The 23,966-nt window shown below is 46.2% G+C and overlaps 1 protein-coding gene across 6 annotated transcripts in view; it reads left to right on the top strand.

The window, feature by feature from the left end:
• Rgs6 (regulator of G protein signaling 6) overlaps positions 1–13,549 on the top strand; it is a 491,090-nt gene extending 477,541 nt beyond the window's left edge. For 4 of the 6 annotated variants that reach the window (XM_070030921.1, XM_070030920.1, XM_070030918.1 and 1 more), the window contains 2 exons: positions 191–257; positions 9,563–13,549. In XM_070030921.1, the coding sequence (XP_069887022.1) occupies positions 191–257; positions 9,563–9,735 (240 nt within the window). In that variant the 3' untranslated portion in view covers positions 9,736–13,549. The remainder of the gene's footprint in view (positions 1–190; positions 258–9,562) is intronic. The other 2 variants (XM_070030923.1, XM_070030922.1) reach the window with 2 other exon arrangements.
• Positions 13,550–23,966: the final 10,417 nt, after the last annotated feature.

Genomic DNA, 23,966 nt, shown 5'->3' with positions numbered 1-23,966 from the left:
CCCAGATGGTCAGTGCTCGGTGCTAATGTCACCCTACGCTGCAGACCTGCATGTGCCTCTGTGCATGGATCGCATGTCCCAGCAGCTGTGTGTGTTTTCTGGGCAGGGGCGCCTCTGAAGCCACAGATCTTCACGGTTTCAGCTGGATAAGTTATTCTTCACTTCCCTTCCCCCAAACACAATTGCCTAGTGCTGCTGGCGCAGAGTCAGAATGGCCGCTGCATTTCACCCCCGAGGTGGCTTCCTTCCAGCAGTGGGTGAGTGATCCGGCGTCCGCACACTCTCTAACCTTGGGGATCCTTCTGCATTATTAGAAGGTGCTCCAAACTCCAGCAGAGATGGTCTTGTCTAGAACCTCGGCTCTGCCCACGACTCCTGTTCTGGCCCCATGGAAGATCACTAACATCTATTTCTTCATGTCCCTGTGTTTTTTTCTGCTCATTTTTGCATCCCATTTATTTTCTCCTTCTTAAGAAACAAAGAGCTTCAAGGTCCAGAAATGAGTCTGAGATCAGTCCCTTGTCCTAGAGGCAATGCACAAGTGCCATCTTAAGGTAGCAGAATGAGTCAGAAACACCTACTTCCTTTGAAGACATTTTAAAATCCAAATAGCAGGATCCTTAGGTTTCCTCTTCCTGTTAAGGATTCCGTAACCCTTCCTCCATGGGCCCAGGGCCAAGTCCTGCCAAGTCTCACATTTCTACACGCTAGACCACCAGGGGAGAAGGAAGCTGGGAAAACACCTATCCTCAGTCCCATGGGAACCCAAAGCATCTGACAACATGTGAAAAGGCTCCAGGGAACAGGGGAGTAGGAAGGTGTTCTGTGACTGGGAATTCTAGCGACCCAGATTTCTGTCCAGGGAACTCTTGAAAACATTGCTTCGTTACCTGTAACCTGCGGAGTTGCATTCCTGGTGGTAGGGAAAGAAAGGGAGTAAAATGCCCTCCTTGCAATGTATCTAGATGCACATGGACAGTGAACAGGTCAACAAGTTAACTGCCCATACCTTCGAGCCTCTGCCTGGGCAGCTGTCTTCATCAGGATCCCCAACAAAGGCACATTTTTGCAGGAGATAAGTGCCCTTAGGGAGATGAAATGAGGTTCCCCAGGAGAATCCTCTGCTAGCAAGCAAGTGGCTTCATCTTTTGATATTTTTGTCCATGATATTAAGTCATTAAACTTCAGTTGCATACCCCCATGTAGTCATAGTCAAGGGTTACTTGAACTTTCTAGCTGGGGAGTCGGGGGAGTACATTGAGCTGTTGCCAATAGCGACATAGTCACATCCCTGTTTCCTTGAGTCTTGTGGCTTTTGCCTAATTTGAAGTAAAGCAGAGCTTAGATGCCCAAGTATATTTGGGAAAGAAAAAGAAACAAGAGGCAGGCATTGTGTGAGCCCCAAGCAGACATGCTAGGAAGAGGCTTTGTGAGCAGAATCCTCTTTCATAGATACTCCACTCCTGAGGCCACCAAGAAGTTCCAGCCCCAAGTGCAGAAAGAGCACCAGAATTGTTCAATTGGAAGAGAGTAGAAGTCAGAGATCCATTAGGAAAAGGGGCATTTCTGCTGTATGGGGATTCAGAGCAGCAGGGGAAATGGAAATGCACAACTTGGAAAAGAGGCCGGGAGCTTGTGCCTGGGCATTCTGCCACCAATGTAGGGCTCAGCTGTTCAGTCCTCGTCACTCCCAGCAGCCCTGCCTACTTCCAGATTTGTCCTAGCACAGCTGGAGGGTGACTATGGAGAAAGATCTTCCACCTCTCACTAGAAACGCCAGCCAGGCAGAAGCTCTGGAGTCTGCAGTGAGCCTGAGAGACGAGGCTGAGGAGGGCAGGAGCACCAGCCCAGGGAGCACTTCCCCAGCCTGTCAGACCCGATTCGTTGATCTACAAATCACTCGAAGCGGGTTCTCACTGGAGTACAGCCACTCTTTCTGGTCCACGTGAGAAAGGCAAACGTCCCACCTGTTTCCATTCTCCCTGAGACAGCCACTGGAGGAGACTGCCGAGGCATTGATACTAGTAACACAGGGTCACACACAGAATTGTGGTTTCATCTGGCCTGTCCAGCCGCCACGGCTGTTCGTCTGCATGCACCAGCCCAGCCCACAGTCACCAGAACCCTAGTACAGTGCATAGGTAAGCTTGTTATCCAGAAGAGGGTCCTTCCTTGTCATAGCATTCTCAAAAGGGACAAGGTGAAAGCCCCTGAGCAGGGCAGAAATTGCCTAACATGGCTTCAAGGACTGAAGGTTCTTTTTCAGATAGAAGAGAAAAATCTCCCTTCACTGCTTGGAACACTGGGGCAGTGGGGGGGGGGGTGGAATGGAGGGTGGAGGAGTCCCTAAGAGTTTCCATTTGCCTTGACAGTCACAGTCATGTGAAATGGAGGTGCATAGCTCAAGAAGCCAACTAGTTCCACTGATCAGCTGCCTGCCCTCAGACAAGATACTTTCAGCTCTGATCTGAGTGTGTTCCCTCACCCATTAGATGAGGTTAAAAGAATGCCCGACCAGTAAGGATGTTGTACATTTTTGCAAATGTTCGCCATGGCTGGTGGCTGGTACACTCCAGCGCTCAGTGGTCCTCTGATGACGAGTCTCCTCCCCGCCCTGCCTGCAACATCAAGGCCTGGACAATCGGAAGAGGAGAATAGTTGCAAAGGGAGGTATATGAGATACAGATGCTACTTAGTTGGGGAGGATAAGCAATTCCAGGAGAAAAGCTATGGATGATCAGGAGATGGGTGGGTCCTTCTACATTAATCCAGATAAGATGGCTGGTGACTCCACTCTTCCAAAAATAACCATTTTAATAAGTTAAAAAAATCACTGGTAGAGGGCTGGGAAGTTGGCTCCATGGTAAAGTGCTTGCCTCACATACATGAGGCCCTGGGTTTGATTTCTCAGCACCACAGAAGCAGAAAAATCCAGAAGTAGCTCTGTGGCTCAATGCTAGCCTTGAACAGAAGAGCTGAGGGACAGTGCCCAGAGTTCAGGCCTCACGACTGACATAATAAATAAATAAATAAAATCACAGGCAGAGATCTGACCCTGTGAAGAAGGGTTCCAGTGCCATTTTCTAGAAATTTGTTTTCCAATAATAAGAGTGCTGGGTTAATTCCATATTTCCACAGTTCCCATGGCAAAACCTGGTGGTGGATACCATTAGAAAGATGATGATGGGTGTTTTCCAAAAATCCCATGATTTCTTCTTTGATCCTCTTCTTTATTTTTTAAACAGATTTAGGTCTGAGCCCATTTAGTGTATATTAATTTTTTTAGCCGGTGAATTTTTTTGTTATTAGTTTCACCTATCTCTTGTGATTTTTTAAAAATTGGTTGTTGTTTTGTGTTTGTGGTATGTCTTCTTAGAAAAACACTTGAATAAAGAGAATATTTTAAAACCTAATAAAATGCCCTCAGCTCCTGAGAGAGATCAGAAAGTTTGTTCAAGCCCCCAAGAGGAATACAGAAAATGCATTTTGCCACAGGGCTCCTGCCCCAACTCCCTGCCAAAGGGTGAGAGCCAGAATATTCTCTCTTCCTTCTGAAGGTGTGCTTGCCTGGCTCTCCTTCAGATTAGTGCTGTATAGTCTTTAACTCAACCCATTACTTGAGTTTCCCCTCTCATGTGATAAGCAGTGGAGAGTAGAAAGTGCTTTAAGCCACTCTATTTTAACTTCCTACCACCTCCTACCAGAGTTCTTAACACCCCTAAACCATCCCAAACAGGTATCACTGTCTCCTTACTCTCACACAACACTGACTCCCTATTAAAATCATTCCTTTGCCTTGCTCAGTGGAAAAGGAACAACTCCCTAGATGTCACCTGATGACTTAGGCATATTCTCCATTTCTGCACCCCCAATCTTGGACTCTCATCAGGACACCTTACCTTTCTACTCTGATCCTGAATTCCTGACTGCTCTTATTGACAACTCCCTCTCTTGGGCCAGCAATCTCATAAATATACATCTTCTATGAACCTGAGCACCAGGGACCTTCAAACTCTTTTGGAAGGACAGTGAATTTCTGTGGGTTTTTTTTTGGGGGGGGGTTCTTTTTTGTTGGTGGTGGTGGTGGCGGGGCTTGAAATCAGGGCCTAGGCACCTGAGCTCTTTTGCTAAAAAGGCTAGTGCTCTACCACTTTGAGCCACAGCTCCTCTTCCTTTTGTTGTGTGGGGTTTTTTTGTGGTTTTTCTTTTGTTTTTGTTTTGTTGTGCCAATCAGATCCTGAACATTGTCCCTGAGCTTCTTGGGCTCATGGCTAGTGTTCTATCACTCTGAGCCATAGCATTGCTTCTAGTTTTCTGATGGTTAATTGGAGATAAGAGTTTCATGGACTTTCCTACCCAGGCTGGCTTCCAATCATGATCCTCATATCTCAGCCTCCTGAGTAGCTAGGATTACAGGCATAAGCCACCAGTGCCCAGCTAAGAACAGTATATTTCTGAGGGTTCCCACTTCTTGTCAAGTAGAGTAATTTTGTGAACCCTATTCAGGAAACTGCTTTTTTGTGTGTGCCAATCCTGGGGCTTGAACTCAGAGACTGGTCTCTGTCCCTAACCTTTTTTGCTCAAGGGTAGCACTCTACCACTTGAGCCACAGTTCCATACTTCTGGGTTTTCTTGGTAGTTTAGTGATGACAAGAGTCTCACAGACTTTTCTGCCCAAGATGGTTTGGAACTGTGATCCTCAGATCTCAGCCTCCTGAGTAGCTAGGATTACAGATGTGAGCTACTAGCCCCTGGCTCAGGAAACCACTTTTTTTTTCTTCATTAGCAAAAGTGAAAAATGCCTGTGTATCTCATCAAAGAGATTGGTTTGGGTCAATGGAAGCTAAAAATAGTGTTCCATGTTCATCTGTAAGTCCTGTGGAAAGTTCCAGTTCCCCTAGTAGTGGGCTCTGGGTTTCTCCCAGGGAGGAGAGGAAGCATTGAAGTTATCCACAGGAAAAGATGGGACCCAGAGTCTGAAAACCCCTAAGGAGTGGGAGATGCCCCGCCCCCAGTCTTGGTCTCTTTCAAGGCCTAATTATATAGGGTGAAATGTACAGATCTGACATAGATGATTCAACAAATTTGACCAACATATACACCTGTGTAAGCTATCCCCACCACTCTAGAAAGTTCCCTCATGTTCCTTCCCAAACTATTCCCAGAGGCAACCACAGTTAATTTCTATCTCCATAGCAGCCTAGAGTTGGACTTAATGCCCTCCAGAGCTATGCTTTTATCTGTATGCTATCTGGGAAAATCAGAAAGAAAATCCCACTAGCACCTCAAATATCTTTAGTCCCTCAGGGTCTTCCCTGAGCCCCTAGCATTTGGCTCTGCTGTCTCCAGCATGCAATCAAACCCCCCACTCCCACCCCAGGGCTCGTTTATTTTTTTGGAGCCACAGCCTTCCTCTCAGCCAATGAGTTTAGCATCAGTCTCCCAGGTAAGTAAGTGGCAAAAGCCCTTGGTAACCCAGATCGTGCATGCTTGGTTGATTAATATCTGGAAGTGCAATGCACAGACCCACAGCATGACCAGCGGCATGTCGACTTTTCCTAAAGCACTGCACAAAAGGAAGCAATTCCTTTTGTGTGTTTCCTTCTAGAAACAAAGGATTCCATCAGCACCTTCTTCCAGGCTTCTAGTCATCAAGATGACCTCAGAGTTTGAAGTGATCAGTCAGAGTGGAGGGTGGGAATTGAATGTGTGGGTGTTTGTGAAGCCAGCACTCAGCCCTTGGCCCGTGAAATTGCAGGATCTCAACTTCTAATGGATTACAGTTGGCCAAATGTCTTGAAGGTGAAAAGCGCTTTGTCTGTATGCAAAGCTTTGGTGTCTGGAATGTACCTTCTACAGCTCAGTTCTTAATCACAGTATATTTTTCCACTTGGACAAAGGCTGTCTGCTAATAGCATTTTCAACTACCTCAGCTGCTTCACTCAGCTATGCCAAGGCCTTGGGCTGAGCTGGCTTCTATTCCTTGGCACTTTGGTCTGTTCCTAGCTGACCAGCACTGAGGAACATCACACATTTGCATGCTGGGGAAAAAAAAAGAAAAGAAAAGAAAAACCAACTCTGACAAGGCGAGTGCCAAGCACAGGAATGACCACTCCCTTTACTGAGGGCTTCCATCCAAATCATTCAACTGGAGCCAGGGATGGCAGGAGACAGGAAGAGAGGATGCAGGTGGGAACTCTCTTGTCTCCAGGCAAGAGAGCTGCCTGCAAGCCCATGGGTCATATCCTTTGGGGCAGCTCATCTCTAAGCACAAGTTGTATCTGCTCTGAGATTTCACTTTGATCCCTGAACGCCGCAGGAGCCTCAGCTCCTCGGAAGGCAGGCTGCTGCTGAGCCAGTGGGTTTGCAGGATCTCTTCCCCAAAGCCCTAGGCCAGGCATCTAGCCATGCCTGTGTCCCGAGTGATTAACCATCTTCCAGCCCAGCCCAGCCCTCCCTCCCTCACCCAGGAGGTCATGGTGTTGCAGTTGGATTGCAGCTGGGCTGAGCTGCTTCCACAGCCATCCTGAACCTCTATGACCTCCATCTTTAGCAGCAGAACTGGCATTTGGTAAATGTATGAGCTCAGCAGTGGGGAAAGAGATTTTTTTTAAAGCCAAGAACACCACCTGGAAGGTCATGAGGTTGGGAAGGATCCCAGGAGTAGCCCCAGGCTGGTCAGCTGCTTTCTCCTGCCCTAAAGTCCCAGAAAATGAAAGCTACAGGAAGAAAGCAGGACGGGGAGCAGACACTTGCAGTCTGGCCACAGGTCTGTGAAGGCTGAGGGCTGGGGCTCTGCAGGAGGAGATTAATTAGTGACTCCAGGCCCAGCCTGGGTTTTTTTGTTTTTTGTTTTTGGTTTTTTTCTGTAAAGCTGGGAGGAGCTGAAGGTGGGGGTGCCTTAGGGCCAAAATCACCTAAAACAATCCTCCAAAAATAAAATCTCCAACCTCCTCCAAACTACCACTTGTCTACAGCCAAAGTGACTTCACTAATGAGGAGAAAGCTGTAATGAGGATTTGGTCAATTGGTAAACCTTTCCTTCTTTGTCTCTGGGTTTTTAACATACACCTTGACAACAGTTTCTTATTCAGGTTCTGTGATTTTTTTTTCATATCTGCTAAATAAATTTTTTCCATATCTGCTAAGTTGCCTCATATAGCAACCCAGAACATAGATATTTTGGTACACAATGTGTAATGTGTGGCCCTGGTGGGGGAGGAGTGGAAGGAAAAGGAGGAGCTGGTATTAGGTATATAATGACTAGCAACAGGCAGTGCCCAGGGTGAAAGCATGATTCTTTTGTGCCTTTCATGGAAGCAGGAGTAGATGTGAGTGAGAGAGGAGACGAAACTCCCACAGCAGAAGACTCCTAGACTCATATTGCTCTGGAAACCCCACCGTACACAAGCACTCTCTCTCTCTCTCTCTCTCTCTCTCTCTCTCTCTCTCTCTCTCTCTCTCTCTCTCTCTCTCTCTCTCTCTCTCTCTCTCTCTCTCTCTCTCTCTCACACACACACACACACACACACACACAATCCCATGCTTCCTGCCTTCAGGCCTTTACTGAGAAGGTACAGTCCCAAATGACCCAATGAAATGACAAATGTTTCACATTATACCTAAGAAGAACTTTAGATGGTTGGGAGAATGATGGCTAGGGATTTGAGACAAAATCTAGAACTGGTAGGGAAGACTTGAAGGCTAGCTTCTGTTTTCTAAGAGCTACTAAGGCACCTACCATGATCTAAACAAATGAGTTGGCCACCCTGTTCAGTAAGTCTCAAAGACTGATTCAGGAACCCTCTAGGACTTAAAAAAAAAATCTGATTTAAAAATTCTTAGTCTAGTGTAACATACCTTGCTGCAGGCCAAGAAAATTTGAAGATTCAGATAAGGTTGTTGGTGGGGAGATTTGTGTGTGTGCATGTATTTTTTTTTAAACATAAGGGGCTTAATGAAAATGTTTTGTCTTACTAGTGGACTAGGAAATGAAAAGAAAGGGGAAAAGGCAGGGAGGTAGATACAGACTTTCCAAGAGCTCCTTAAAGGAATTCTTTTTCTAGACAAGCCCCATCCAGGCCATCAGAAACCTTAGTCAGACTGGCCATATCCCTCCATGGGGATCTAAGCCAAATGACACAATTGTCCTACATCTAACTAAACCCAAGCCTGTGTTGCTCATTTATTAGATACCCTTTATCCATCAATTCATCAATCAGCGGGTTTATTGAGTACCCTAGCAAGGTTTACAAACCAGATCAATTTTTTTAATTACATCCAACTTACACACAGCCAAGCCTAGTAAACAAGAGGAGCCCACACTCACTTGGAAATGAACGTGAGGAACTGCGGGCCCTTGCATTCTCACTCCAATCCCCATAGTCCTTTGCTGCAGGGAGATCATCTGCTACCTTTACAGATGGCAATGGTGTCACTGACCTGCTGTCAATAGCACGATGGGTTTGAGTGTTTTCCCAGACACAATGATCAATCCGCCTGGGCCCAGCCACACTCTCTCTAGACCCTTGCCCAAGCATATGGATTTCTAAAAGAGTGAGCAAAAAATAGGTACAGCCTCTGTCAGGAAAACAAGCGGAACTACTGAGCCTCATTCATCTTCCCCCTCCCTTACCCCTTTGTCTAATCTTGACTCCACTCCCAGATCAGAGGCCCCTCAACCACCTCTCCAGGGTATGTAGATGACTGGACTTGCCTAGGACCTCTGCGTCTCATGCCTGGGCCTCTTGGGCCTACTTATAGTAGGATCTTAAAAACTAAGAATAGCCACATTGGTTGTAAGTAAAGAGCTTGTAGACTTCCTAGCATGGAGTCATCAAACTTGGCCTCTGAAGGCCAAGGGAGTAAAAAGCATGAGGAACAGCAAGAGGGCATGTCTCTGGGGCCTCTAGAGACTTGGGCTTCAACAAATGTCCCTGTTACTTTCACAGACCCTGCAACTGTCACCTAGAGGACCCAAAGCCTGTGTGACTATCAAGCAGGACTCACAGGTCCTTCAGCATTCCCAAGACTGAATTAATCCCTTGGTTTCTAATCCCCCAGATCCTTAGTCACCCATCTATTTGGATCAACCTATCATCTCTGACCTCAATACTCCACAACCCACCTATTTTTCCCCAACCCATGGAAAAATATGTTTAGGAACAGCCTATGGCTTTAAGAGATGCTCTGAGGGTTTAAATGCCCGGCTTTGGGTAAGTAAAACTTCTATACTCCAAAAACGAATTGCAGAAACATACCATCACCCCACCCCACCCCAACATGGGGTACAGGTCCTGCAGATCTGGCTTCTCCAACAGTCCTCCATTAGTGCTTTATACCAAGAGATCCCATGTGAAGCTGGTCATTGGGTTGGTTGGTCATTTGACCTTTTATGTTCCATGCAACAATTAATTCACCTGTCTGGCTCTCTGTCTCTGTCCCTCTGTGTGTGTGTGTGTGTGTGTGTGTGTGTGTGTGTGTGTGTGTGTGTGTGTGTGTGTGTGTGTGTGTGTGCGTGTGCGCATGCCCGTGTGTGCTTCTGTCGGCTGTCTCTCTGCAGGGAAAGTCGCTGGCGGGCAAGCGCCTCACCGGCCTGATGCAGTCCTCCTGACCGTCCCCACCGCAGGGCCGGGGCCTGGGCCTTCAGAGAATCCGGGTGGCCGGCGACGTTCTACATCGGCAGACAGAGCTTCCTTGCGGGGAGATTTGGTCACTGTGAAGGAGAAAGAGTGAGGGGCGTGGAGGGCAAAGGTGGGGGCCACGGTGGGTGAACGGAGAGACCAGAAAGAGAGTCCACTGCGCTGGGCAGCCTGGAGAGGTCCCTATCGCCAGGATCTCTTCCTTGTCCAGTTGAGCACCAATGCTCTTTCTCTCAAAGGCCTCCTTTCTGACTGGATCTGGAGCCAGATCATCTCCTGGGGTTCCTATGTGACTGTCACTTGAGAATACATTCTTATGATCCTCATTCCTCAGGCCATCTGGGGGAAATCATGCCTTTGGGCAAACTCAAGAGGGAGGGTGGGGTCCTTGACACATGCAGTATTATGCATCACCTGCCTGCCCTCTCTCTGATGGACACGCAGTGCACATCATAAATTGAGCCACCATGTCCCGACCGCCATCCTCTCCCCCGCAGCCCCCCCCCCCCATGACCATGCAGGTATAACCGGCCAGTGCCAGCAATGCTTTCGGGTGAAATGTCCAAATCACATCTTCAGCACTAAGGAAACGTCACCTCCAGCTCTTTCCACCCCCTTGGAGAACAAGTTTTGAAGAAGTCCCCACAGACCTGCTGGCCACCTTGGGTCCTGTCAAATGTGCACTTAAGGATACATGAGGATAGGTGACAGCATGCCTTTTTAGCAGCTGATGACCATCTTTCTAAAAGCTATCCTTTCTTCCTATTCTAGTTTTTGATTTGTTCCTCTTGTTTTACTCAAAATAAACAGGGCCACGAACACAAGGCCATTGGGATTCTCCCCTCCGGCAGCCCCACTGCGGGGGATGTGGCTGCATCACAGATCGCAGAGCTGGCTGTACCCTCCTTCCCCCCCTCCCCAACATTGGCATCCTTCCAGGCACAGCCAGGCCCTTTCTGTGCCCACTGTGCCTGCAGCTGGGGGAGAGGGGAGAATGTGCCAATGCCAGGGTCACAAGGTTCCATTCGCAGTTTTGATCTGAGGACTCAGCTGAAGCACCCCATTAAGCAAAGCTTATCATCTACGAGGACTCAAACCTTGCAGAAAAATCCCTCATGTTCCCTCTGTGTGTGTGTGTATGCAAGTGTCAAAATGACTATTTGCCAACTTGGTTGTGAGGTCATATATGTAAAGCACCAAGTGAGTTGCCAGACACGTAGTAGGTGCTTAGCAAATGGTAGCTGATACTGTCATTATTGTCGTTGTTACTGTGATACCCAGAAGCCCCTAGGACAGAATTGTTGTTGAATTCAGACACTCATACCCCTTTCCCACCTGCTACGATGATCTTCCTTTGATCTATTTTGGCCACAGGTGAACAATCTCCCTTGGGAGTGTATAAACAGAGCACCGAGAAGGAAACAAGTGATCCATGGTGTTTCTTTACCCATGCGGGCAAATTTACCAGCTGGTGACCAAAGGCTCAAATGTTTGTTTGCAGACCTGGCTTCCTGGGTGCTTCAAATGGCCCATCTTCCAATACCCATTTCTGAGTCCTGTCTGTGCCTACCAGCCTCTCCTCTCATCCCTTACAAGGGAGCCACTACGGGGAGAAAATCATTATAGTTGTTTCTTCGTGCATTATTGACACTATATTTCATAGTTCCTAGTGGAAACTAGAGAATGTCTCCAAAGACAACCAATTTTTGGTGGACACACAGCCCCTGACACTTTGTAGACACTCCCCTGACACTTTGTAGACACTCCCTAGGGTCTTTTGACTCCCCTTTTCCTTTTCCCTTTTTTTTTTAAATTCCCTTCCATTCCATACAACCTTTCATTTTAGAACAAAATTGTAGCCCAAGTTTATCTACAACCAACATTGCTCAAAGAAGGCCTTCTCCTTTCTCTGGCAAGGAGCCCCTGACTGGAGACACTGGGCATGTGACAAGGGTGTTCTCAAATAGAAGGCACCGCCATGACCTATGTTATTCATGGCAAGGGGCATAGATGCCTTCTGACTCTCTCACCAGATGCAGATAGCATTCTAAACCAGGCTGTACACAAAACCTGGCCATGACAATGCCTCATTCTCCCCTAAGTTCTTGGCTGCTCCTCATCTATGCTGGCTTGAGAATGGGCCTTACCTTGGAGCTCCTCAGAGAGCCTGCCTGAGTCAGGTAGCCTGAGGCCCTGAGGTAGACTAGGCTAAAGGCCTCCAAACATCTCTTAAGACATCCAGAGAGGAGGGCAGGGTCAGCAGGCTCAAAAGAAGTAACGAAACATCACATGGATTCAAACTCAGAGCAATAATCCCCTCATCTGCAGCCCGTAACAGAGACAAGCTCAGTCATGTGTCCACAACTATCTGTTCCTTAGTAGATCAAGCCAGGCGCTGCAAAAAATGAAGTAGAACAAGGTGGCCCTGACCAAGTTGTTCCATCTACCATGAAGACCCTGTAATGCAAAGATTCAGAAAATTGGGACTTGGCCAGCTCCCCACTGGCCTGATCTAAAACTGCAGATGAGATAGGAAGTTTGAAGACAGCTCTTTAGCAGAACAGATTCTTCTATCCTCCCTCCCTGCCATGGGGTGGGAGGTAGGGGGGAGGGAGAGGGGGTCAAGAGGATACTCCCCTAAGTATGGTCTCTGGGCCCCAAATGCCTCCTCCTGAGGACTCACAGGGCAGGAATCATTTTGGCAGTGTCATAGCCAAAGCACCAGGGAAGCCTTAGAAGGCAACCACCAAACCCTCCCTCCTAGGTGAGGCCTATACCAGCCACAGGGCACTTGGCTGAAATAAGTTTTCCATGTGTGAGAAAATAATACAACTGGCAGGTCGCCTAATAGCACCCAGACAGCTCAAATTCTCTGAGCTGAAGAGAAGCCTCCTGATTTTCTAGAAAGTTCAATATCAGCTTTGCTTTCCTGAGAAGGCATTGTTGTACCCCAGGACTAAAGTGGGTCCCAGCTGCCCGTGCAGTTGGCTGAGACTTTATTCCAAGCTCCCCACTGCTGAATTGCTAAGTAACAGGCCAGCACCCCCAGAGGGGCCTCTTGTAACTTTTAAGTTTCTGTGTGGATTAGCTGAACACTTGGGGACACACTCTGGGGTTCTTCCCTGGCAGGATTCCTGGTATGTTCAAACTACCTCACCAACAGGACGCAGAACCAGGAACCTGCTCCTCTGCTCATTGTGGAAGTTGACCCCTCCCACTCAGCTTTACATGCACGCGCTTCAAAAGCCACCACCAAGACACCTTCCCAGAAGGTGGGAAGGATGGAAGTTTGCTGGTCTTTAGGCCATGCGCAATGTATTGGGGGGAGAGGGGGAGAGGTATTCCAGTAAGTTCCAGGAGATCTGGGAAAATCTAGGCTGAGGGAAGAAGAGAAATCTGGCTGAGATGAATATGGACTATGGAATAATCAAACAGTGGCCAAATAAATAACTCATAACTCACCACAGGACCCTCTGAAGAGAGACCTGTGCTCACGTATCCATGGCAACAGCAGAAGCCAGCAACCTACTCATTAGTGCCACCCAGTGATAAGACATCCCCTGGACAAGAGCCAGGGGCCATAAAGTAGCAAATGTAGCAATAAGGGGCCCAGGGCCCTCAATGCACAGGGTCCAAATGACAGAGACTCAGCCCTCTCCCCAGCCCCAGTGAGGCTCAGTGGCAGCTGCTGTCGGCTGTGTGGGGGAGGGGAGGCCCTGTTCACAAGGCGGACTCCTGACCCATATCCTATGCCCACTCACCGCATGATCACGGACACGTCAGAATGGTCTTCTCATAGTGCATGTGGTTCTCATTAGTTTATTTTTCTGGAATTATTGGGGAAATTGAAACCCAGAACCAAACATGCTAATAACAATCTAATAATAAATGACTTGAATCCACTACAACCCAGCCAGCTCTGTGTGACTCTTTGGTTTGAGGACTCCTGGTGGAGCAGGAAAAAAAAAAAATTCTACCACTCCCCTACTGCTTCCTGCCCTGTTGCCCTATTATAACAGAGAGGTGGGTGGACAACTGTTTCTCTCTCCTAAGGATGCCAAATGGCTCAGAAAAGCCAGATCAGCAGTGTCACCCAAAGACCAAAGGCCCTGAAGGGCTGTCAGGGGGTCTTTGGCTGCATGATCTCCGTGTCCCACTGAGCTCAGGTGAAAACCCACTGACTGCTTTGAAACCCTTTTGAATAAAGTCCCCAAGATTGAAGTGTAAAGCCTACAGCCGGTGCTCCTTACGGGGAGTCTTGGCTTCCTGAGTGACAATCTCATTCTCTGCTAATGTCGAAGCAGCAGGACTCAGAGTCGGGCTGATGAGAGGAGAATGAGAACAAAGTCAAAAGGACCATCGGCTGATGGCAGGGCTGGCACCCAACTACATGTTTCAGTGACAGAATTTTCACTCCCCAAGGTAAAAAAAAAAAAGATCTCTCAGATGTAGGCAGAGGTCTTCAATCACATCTGGATGGGAACCAACACGTCTCTTTACCCCAGGGCCACCTGTCTCCTTGACGTGTATTTTCTGCCATCCAGGTCAAGATCAAGGTCACACTCATCTCTGATGGGGATCTCCATACTCAGTGGGGCCCACCATCAGATCCTGGCCCCAACACAAGAGCCATGCTTTCCTGTCCTTCTCGGTCACAGCCAACCCCTCCAGGGAACCTGTAGCCCCTCCTCCCTAGCCAGCCATCTGGTTTATTTCCAGTATCTTCATCTATCAAGCTGTCACTGCATGCTCGCAATTCTACAGACCAAGGACTGAGATCTGCCGTTAGGCCTAAGATAAAGTAGGGCCTTGGAGGTACTACTGAACTCTAAGAGCTATATCCTCTGAGGATGTCCAAAAGCTTCCCTGACTGCCCCCCCCCCCCCACCCTTTCCCCTCTTGGGGATATTTAGTCAAACAGGTGTATGTGCCAGCTTCCAATTGTTTATCAGTCCCAGTTCCTGAGGAGCCATCGGTACCTCCCATAGTGTCTATGATCCTAGGACTTTCTCCGAGCAGGCAACATCTGCAAACAAAGGCCTCCATCAGATGGGTACAGGCCTGCCTGGACCCACAGGGCTCTGCCCAATGTATGTTCCAGAAACCTGCTCACCTCAGCAAGAGCGCTCATGGGAATGTGTGGTGTTTTGATGCCTGCCATCAACTCTTTCCCCTGTGTCCAGCCCTTTAGAATCTGCAAAGGGGTTTCTAGGATCTGTCCCAGACTTTCATACCCTGAAGGAAAGGCTCCCTGGCCAATCAGAGGTTAGAGGGCAGAAGAGAGAGGTCTGGTTATTTTATTTTGTGTGTGTGTGCCAGTCCTGGGGCTTGAACTCAGGGCCTAGGCATTGTCTCTGAGCTTCTTTTTGTTCAAAACTATCACTCTACCACTTGAGCCACAACTCTACTTCTGGCTTTTTTTGTGTGGGAGTGAGGGCATGAAATAGTTGATTGGAGATAAGAGACTCAAAGACTGCCCAGGCTAGCTTCAGACTGAGATCCTCAGATCTCAGCCTCCTGAGCAGCTAGGATTACAGGCATGGGTCACAGGCACCCAGCCTAGGTCTGGTTAATTTGAAGGGGCCTAGGGTGGGTGTGGGGCCTGCAGCTTGGTGTGAACTCCATCTGGAACACAACTGTCTGGTTTGCTCCTGCTCTGTTTTCCACAGAACCATGGAGACTCCTTAACCAGGTCTAGCTTCTTTCAGCTGACAACACAGAGAAGCAGCCCTTGATTGCAGAGACCGAGTCACACACCTTCTGTCTGAGCTTTTATCTCTTCATTCAGAAAATAAGAATTTCAAAATCATACAGTAGCTGGGAACTAATATAGAGGGGTTAGCTTGTGTTTCATATGTAGTATGTGTTCTCTGAAACCAGTGTGGGTATTAGCTAGAACTAGAGCTGAGTCAGGCTAGGGAGTTGGTGAAGGCAGACAGGGGGTCTACAAATCCCTTCCAAACAATGACCTGACCCCTCCCCAGAGGCCTGGCCCTTCCCAGAAGCCAAAGGCTGTGGACTCTGTTGACAGTATAGGCAGCAGCCCCTCTGCCTGTGACAAGCCCATCATTCTCCTCCCAGTGAGGGCCGGGTGTCCTTGGATGGCCTCAATCAATGCCCTTGCCATCAGCCTCAGTGACAGCACAGTGGGAGGCCAGTAACTCCTCCTTCAGACAGTAGCATTCTAGCTTGACATCAAGGGCTCTTGCCTATAATCCTAACTACTCAGGAGGCTGAGATTTGAGGACCACCATGGTTCACAGCCAGCTCCAGGCTCCAATTAAACCAGCAAAAAGTGGAACGTGAAAAAGCTAAGGGATAGTTGCTCAGGTCTGGAATTCAAGTCCCAGTCACAAAAATAAATAAATAAATAAATAAATAAATAAATAAATAAATAATGTAGTGCTCTATGCTCTCTATTGAGTCCCATTTGTCCTACCTTTGCTTCACTGGTATATTAACTCTGAAGTCATTCTCAAAAATGCTCATTTAAGGCCAAAGACTCAGGCTGGGCAAGGCCTCTTTCCTGAATCCATTTTCCCTCTTTCTAAGGTAGGAAGCTGGTGTTTTAAGTGGGAAAGGGGGTGGGGATTTGGAAACAAGGTGTCAGGGAAGAGTCACTGCATCAGCAACTGAGAGGAACAGCTGAGATCTCTGTGTATGTGTGTGTGTGTGTGTGTGTAAGTGTGTGTGTGTGTGTGTGTGTGTGTGTGTGTGTGTGTGTGTGTGTGTGTGTGTGTGAGACAGAGAGAGAGAGAGAGAGAGAAACACTTTTTTCTTTTTAGGTTTGAACTCCAGGTTTTGTACTTGCTAGGCGTAACATTCCATCCCTTGAGCCATTTGGCTGGCCCTGAAATATCTTTTTGTGTGTGTTGATTGAACTATAATTCACCTATAATAAAATCTATCCCTTTGCATATAGTGCCATCAATTTTGACCAACTTAGACAATGATGGAAGACCCACAAATCAAGATAGAGAACCATCAGATCTCCCCAAAATGTTCTCTCGTACCCCTTCAGAGTTAAAATCCCTTTCTCCACCTCTCTGTTCCTGGCAGCTATTGATCTGTTTTCTGACCCAGTAGTTTCGCCTTTTTTAGAAAGCCACATAAAGGGAATCGTATAGTGAGTAACCTTTGAGTCTGGCATCTCTCACTTAGCCCAGAGCACTGTGGCAGGTGCAGGTAGTATGTTCCTGAATATTTTCCTTATATCCAGAAAGAAACAGAGGCTCAGGAGAGCAGAGAGGGCTGGAGGTTTGCAGTGTAGTTCCCAGCTGCTACCTAGCCCCTCAGGCCTATTGACCACATTTCTTCAGCAAAGTCACCTTTCCAACCTCCTGAAACCTGCAGGCCCCTGTTAGAAAAAGCGTGTCGCCCCCCCCCCCTCCCTCAAACCCATGGATTGTGTGAATGCATGCTTTATTCTGACTTGGAAACAAAGGGATGCAATGGTGCATAGCAGAGGGAGAGTCAGGGGAGAGATTAACTAGGAAGAGAGCTTGAGGAGAGGTCTCCCGGTGATGGAATTATTCTGTCTTGACTTTTGGTGGTGGTGACGTCATTGCATAAGCAGTGGTGCTCATCAGAGGAAGGCATTATTTACTCTGCAGGCAGAGCTTGATGCAGCTCTGGTGGGTGGACCCCTACCATAGCCAACCCCCCTCCCAAGCCTTCTCCAAGCAGATTGACACAGAATAACAAAATGATGAACCTAGCAGCAACTGCTGGAATGCAGCCCCTGGGATAGAAGGACCCAGGTTGAGTGGGGTAGTTCTAACAACCAGGCAAAGTGGATATAACCTGGGGGGGGGGTCTCCTGGAAATCTCAAAATTCCTATGCTCACGTGTGTAATCTTAGCTACTCAGGAGGCTGGGAGCTGAGGATCGCGGTTCAAAGCTAGCCCAGTCAGGAAAGTCCATGAGACTCTTATCTTCAATTAACCACCAGAAAACCAGAAGTGGCGCTATCGCTCAAGTGGTAGAGTGCTAGCCTTGAGCTGAAGAGCTGAGGGACAGTGCCCAGGCCCAGAGTTCAAGCCCCATGACTGACCAAAAAAAAAAAATCATATGGTCGAATAAATGTTTAGGACTTTTTAAGCAACATTATGAAATCATGAATTTAAAAATGTTTGATACATTTACATTTAGGTCCATCCTATTTATTATTCTTATCGATATTCAAAGTTCTCCATCTTCAGCCAGGGAGAGCATGAGTCCTTTAGATGTGACCTTGAATATCATCTCTGATACTGTCATTGCTTTCTGGCATGACTGAATAATCCAGAATCATCTTGTGTGGCTCATGTCTCATTCTTCAGTGCCAAATGAGGGAAAGTACATGAGTGCTTTGTTATTAAATCCCAGGGTCATGTGGTGGACTTGGCCTATACAAACTAAATTTCTCATACCTCAAGAATATGAGAATTGGATATTACATTCTTTTAAACATCAACTAGCTCTGTGACTGTATTCAGGTGATTTTATATCCAGTATGGCAGGACAAAGGTTAACAACGAGATTCGCTGATTTTCCATGTTGTGTGCTTCCCTGGGTCTTCTCCTTCTGTGTCCTCAGCCACATTCCAGTCTTTGTAAGTGTGTATGTTGAAAGGTGTACATAAAAAGTAGAAATACCCCAATTTCAAAATTATGACACAGTGACAGTATTCAGGAGAGTGTAATGCTGTGTGAGGGTAGACATAGAGACAGATGGAATAGGATTGAGAACCTAGGAATAAACCCACACATCCCCAGTCAATTGGCTTTTAACAAGAACACCAAAACAATTCAATGTGGGGAAGCATGCTCTTCTCAATGAATGGTGACAGGACAATTAATGTGGAAGAACGTATCTTATACTATATACAAAATTAACTCAAAATATTTTGAAGAGCTGATGACACAAAACTCTTAGAAGAAAACATCAGAATAAGTCTTCATGTCCTTTGGAATAGTCAATATTTTTTTAGATAGAACTCCAAAATACAAGCCACAACAACAAAGAATAGATAAATAGGTCTTCATCAAAATAAAAGATACCATCAATAAAATTAAAAGAAACCCAAGATTGAGAGAAAATATTTGATAATCATATAACTGACTAGTACTTATACCTAGGATATATACAGAACTTAAGGCCTAATAATATAAAAAGCTAAATAAACAAAAGATGGGCAAAACTCCGTATTGTTGTTTCTCTCAAGAAAATGTATTGATAAACAACAAATACCAAAAAATAATAATCTTTATTCACTCCAGTGAATAATAATAAAGTAAATAATAAAGTAAACCCACAATGAGACTCCACTGTACACTTACCAGAATACTAATAATAGTAATAATAATAATAATAAAAACATAACAAATATCAACGGGGAAACTGGAACTTTACTACAACACAAAGAATAATAGAATGGAAAATGGTGAGAATATAAAATGCTACAGACACTTTGAAAAATAATCCAGCATTTTCTCAGAAGTTTAAACTTCAAGTAACCATATGATTCAGCAATTCACTTCCAGGTACGTACCCAGAAAACATGAAAGAATATTGCCATATAAAAATGTAAATACTAGTGTTTTTATAATAGCATTATTCATGTTAACCCCCAAATGGAAATGATTGATAAATAGGTAAACAAAATGTGGTATATCTATACAATGAAATATCATTTTGCAATAAAAATTAATGAAGTACTGGTTCCTGCTACAACATGGATGAATCCTGAAAACACATTAAGTGAAAGAAGCCAGTCACACAGACTCATATTGTAGGATTTAATTTACATAGACTATCCAGAAACATCTTAGACAAATCTGTAGGGACAAAAAATAGATTGTCTAAAGCTGACAAGACTGGGGAAGGGCAGTGTAAAAAGTCATTGCTTATGGATATATCTCTCTTTGGGGGAGGGTGAAAATGTTCTAAAATTTTATGGAGATGTTTGTACCACTCTGAATGTAGTTAAAAGCATTGGTGTACATTTAAATGAGTGAATTATATGGTATGTTAATCATATTCCATCAAAGCTGTTAAAATTAGGAAGTTTTTTAAAGTAAGGAAGAAAGAGAGGAAGGAAGGGATAGAAAAAAGGAAGGAGGGAGGGAAGAAGGGAAGGAGGAAGGAAGGAAGGGAGGGAGGAAGAAAGGAAGGGAGGAAGGAACAGAGGGAGGGAAGGAATAGAGATTGTTGTAGACCAGGAAGAAATGTAAGCCATTTTTCTAAGTCATGAAGAGAGCACATGGTCAATAGAGTTTAAGAAGTATTGCCCTTGCTGGAAGACTTGAGTTCTAATCCTGTACCTGCAATCACAAGCAGTGTGGCTTAAGCCACTGGTGACACAGCTCCCTTAAGCTACACTGAAGAGATTTGAGCAGGATTCCAGGAATCTGCATTTCCCAAGGGTGGTGGCCAGGCTTATGGGAAGCACTGAATTCAATGTCACATAGTCTCTTTGAGCCTTAGAACTGTGACTCTGGGATGGGAACTGACTAGAGCCCAGAAATATACCTCTTTTCCACCTCATCTCCAACCAAAATGCCTACCTCTGGCTTCCCCAAGATAAAGGTCAGATCGTGAGCAGTGAGCTGGTCTGTGAACTGTGAACTGGACCACAGCCTGTGTCCAGAATATCTTTAAACTATCTCTAGCCCCTTGCTTTCTGTTTAAAACCCTTACAAAGCCCAGGTCTGCAGCAACCATACTGAGTTCGCCTCCTGGGAAGGAGGCCCTCATTTAAGGGTTAAAGTATATGCACACACACACACACACACACACACACACACACACACACACACACACACACACACACACACACACACACACACACCTATGAGCTTATCTATTAAGTTAAATGCTTCTATTCATGCAAGACTTTTCCAAGGTGAACTCACTGAGCCTTCAGATAAATGCATCAAGTCAGAAACAAAGGAAAACACTGGGATCAAACCAAAAGATAAATTACAAATCGGATTAGTGGATCTTCCTCCCTGCTCTGCCGTGGAAGCATGCTATTAGCTATCTAGACATGCCTGATGGCTTGCAACACCCACACAGAAACACACACACACACACACACACACACACACACACCTCCACAATGCTGGTCCCTGGTCAGGCACAAGGCAGAGGTGACCTTGACATTTCTCCCTTCCTAAGCCTTTAGCACTCATATGGATGGCTGCATGCATTCAGGTTTCTCAGCTTTGGGGAAAAATAAAATCTCTCTTCCCCTCTGGCTCTCCCCCATGATGCCAGCTGGTGAACCCACAGAACTTCTGCCAGTTCATGCACACAGTGTTCTGTGACATTCCCCATCCATGCTGCCTCTTCCCTCCCCCTTCCCATCCCTGCCTTACCCATGGTGGACCAGGAATGACAAACCACCCCAGCAATCAGTACCAAAAGGATGAAGGATGAAGGCAAGAATACATTTCTTCCCAGAAAAATCTAGGTAGGAATGAGGCCAAGTGTGATGGCTAGGCTAATGACCAGGGGACAGATCTGATGGAACGCATGTCCTGGGAGGTTGAAGTCTATGTTTCTTGAGCTTGGTCATGAGGTGCTAGCTTTCATGCTTAGAGTTCAGTAACAGCGGTTCTTGTCTTCCAATAGAAGATATAGAAATGTGGTCAATTCACTATGATACAACCCAGGGGGATATAGGTATAAATAAAATGCATATCAGAAGGGGGAGGAAAATGGAAAGGAGACATAGTATGAACATTTCCAGCCTGGCTAGGGAGCAGCTAGTGTCAATCAGGAAGCAAGCACGGAACTGGAATAGGCATAAAGAGGAAAGAAATATCGGATACAGGGACCAGAGACAGAGATCATTACAGCTGGAGCCAGAGCAGTGCCCAGCAGTGAGGGTAGAGGAGGATAGATGCTGTGGTAGAATATTAAAGCCCTTAGGCAACTTGGTGACTATAAGGTTTGCAAAGGGAGAGGTGGGGTGTTGAGGATTCAAATAGGGGCACAGGAATTGTGTGGAATTAGTATTTCTCATAGTTAGTCTGTAGTAGCTCAGGGGAAAGAAAGACAGCAAGGGAGGTGACATGATGAGTGGTATGTTCAGAAAGGGCATTTCTGAGTTCATTCATCCAGAAGTGGAGCCATTTTGAAGCATCCAGCATGGGGCCATGATGGGTGGCTGAATTGCCGAGGCATGGGCACGTGGGAAGTGGAAGAGATAGGAGCTTTGTGTGTTGGAGATCATATAGGCCACTGGGTGGATGTTGGGATCACTTAGAACAACAGATCTGGGAATAGAGGAATATGGAGACATGCTGTGTGGGTCCACAGATAAAGGATCTGAGGATGAGGAGTGTAGCATATCCAACCACTATTCCTGCCAAAGGAGACAAGATGGGTTCCAGGACAGAGTGTGTGGGCTGCGGCCTAGAGGCAGCAATGAGTGGGAGTAGATATGTCCTCTTCCATCTTCAGAGGTACAGCTGGCCCAATCCTCTCTAACACCTCCACTACTTCTGGAAACAAAGACCAAACTGTGCTGTGAGAGGCACTCAGTGCAGAGCAGAGCACCAGAGAGGCTCACTTCTGCCTCTGAACTCATTCCCATCTGGCCTCCCCTTAGTCCTTCTTGCACCAATCTTGGAACTCAAAACACAGTTAGAGGAAGGTCATCCCTCTTCAGGGGCCACCCAGTAGAACTGTCTCAATCTGGTGATGACTTCTCTCTCATTTTACCATCACCAGACCCTTCCAAGGAGTTCAAGGTGAACTGCCTCACACCAAGTTTCAGTCCCTAGGAACACAATGAAGGGAAGTACTCCCTACTTTCCTTTCCCAAAAAAAAGCAGCACAAATCTTATTCTCTCAATTTTCTCCTTCTTCAGGGATATGTCCTCCAGGTCCTATAAAAACATGCAAGTATGAACACCCACCCGTGGAGCCCACCTTCCTACAGAGTTCCCAACAACAAAACCCGATCCTATTGTTCTCTACCCAAAATGGTACACACTGAGTGCTCATTCCTTAACATCACCCTAAAACCTATACTAGAAGTAAACAATGATAATTTATAGCAACCCAGGTCTCCAACACAGCAATGCTATTTCTTTAATGTACTGTTGGCAACAAATGAATTAGGGCGCATCTGTAATCTCATAAAACACTTTCAGCTCCTTGAAGCATAAACTTCTTTCTCTGTTTGACCATGCCCTGGCTGTTTGGAACAGAAAAACTACTTGCAATAATGGCATTGAAATGAGTATCTTAACAGGGCACTAGTGATTCACAACTATAATCCTAGCTACTGAGGAGGCTGAGATGTAGGGACTATGGTTCAAGCCAGCCCAGACAGAAATGTCTATGAGATACAATTAACCAACAAAATGCCAGAAGTGGAGCTGTGGCTTAAGTGGTTGCTTGCAAGCCTTGAACGAAAAAAGCTAAGGGGTAGTATCCAGGTCCTTAATTCAAGTCTCAGTACCAACACACACACACACACACACACACACACACACACACACACACACACACACACACACACACACACACACACACACACACACACACAACGTACCTTTTGGGATTTTGTTTTGTGATACAGATATGACATATGTCCTTAGAGCTGTGCTGTAGTACTGATCCATGCAGGCTTGAGTCCAATCTGACCCTCTTCTCACTGTCAATCAGCAATCTGCAGAACGGATCCAAATACCCTTTTCCAGTGCATCTTTCCAGACCCTCAATGTGTCTAACATGCTGCTCTTCATACCTTGGAAAGAATCAATGGCATTCAAAGGAGAAAAAATATTAGTAATATTAGAATTAGTAGTAAGGTATTGACATTAGTTAATCCGGAAGCTCTGAGATGCCCGTATGCCTTCCTGATATGTGGTCACACATGGGCATTGTGACAGCATTTACCTCCGCTCAAAGAACCCCTCCCTTTAATTTCTGGAAATCAGCCATGTGATAGTGAGGCTGTGGAAGAAGGCCCCCAGGCACATGAGGCTGTGCCCCCATTTTGTCTAGCAAAGTCATCTTCATGCACATCTGCACTGAAGTCCCCAGCAGGCAGGCATATAGTCTGACAGCAACAATAAAGCCTCGAACTGCCTCTATTATATGGAGCTCCTACGTAATACAACATTGGCAGTTATTTTTCTCTTGTCTAGACGTCTATATTCATGGCCATGTGAAATTCATATTTATAAAAAAAAATTTCTGAGCAAATAAAGGGAAAGTTGGACATGTGATCTGCTAAGGATGCCCTAGTGGTTAAACTCCAGCGATGAGAGCAAAATCTTTCAGAGAAGAAAGAATTCTATATGCCTAAACATGGCCACACTTCTA

The sequence above is a fragment of the Dipodomys merriami genome, unplaced genomic scaffold (assembly GCF_024711535.1).
Source record: "Dipodomys merriami isolate MVZ:Mamm:240054 unplaced genomic scaffold, mDipMer1.0.p SCAF_1, whole genome shotgun sequence".
Lineage (NCBI taxonomy): Eukaryota > Metazoa > Chordata > Mammalia > Rodentia > Heteromyidae > Dipodomys > Dipodomys merriami.
The sequence above is the reverse complement of the archived record's forward strand: the minus strand, read 5'-3'. Positions and strand labels throughout refer to the sequence as shown.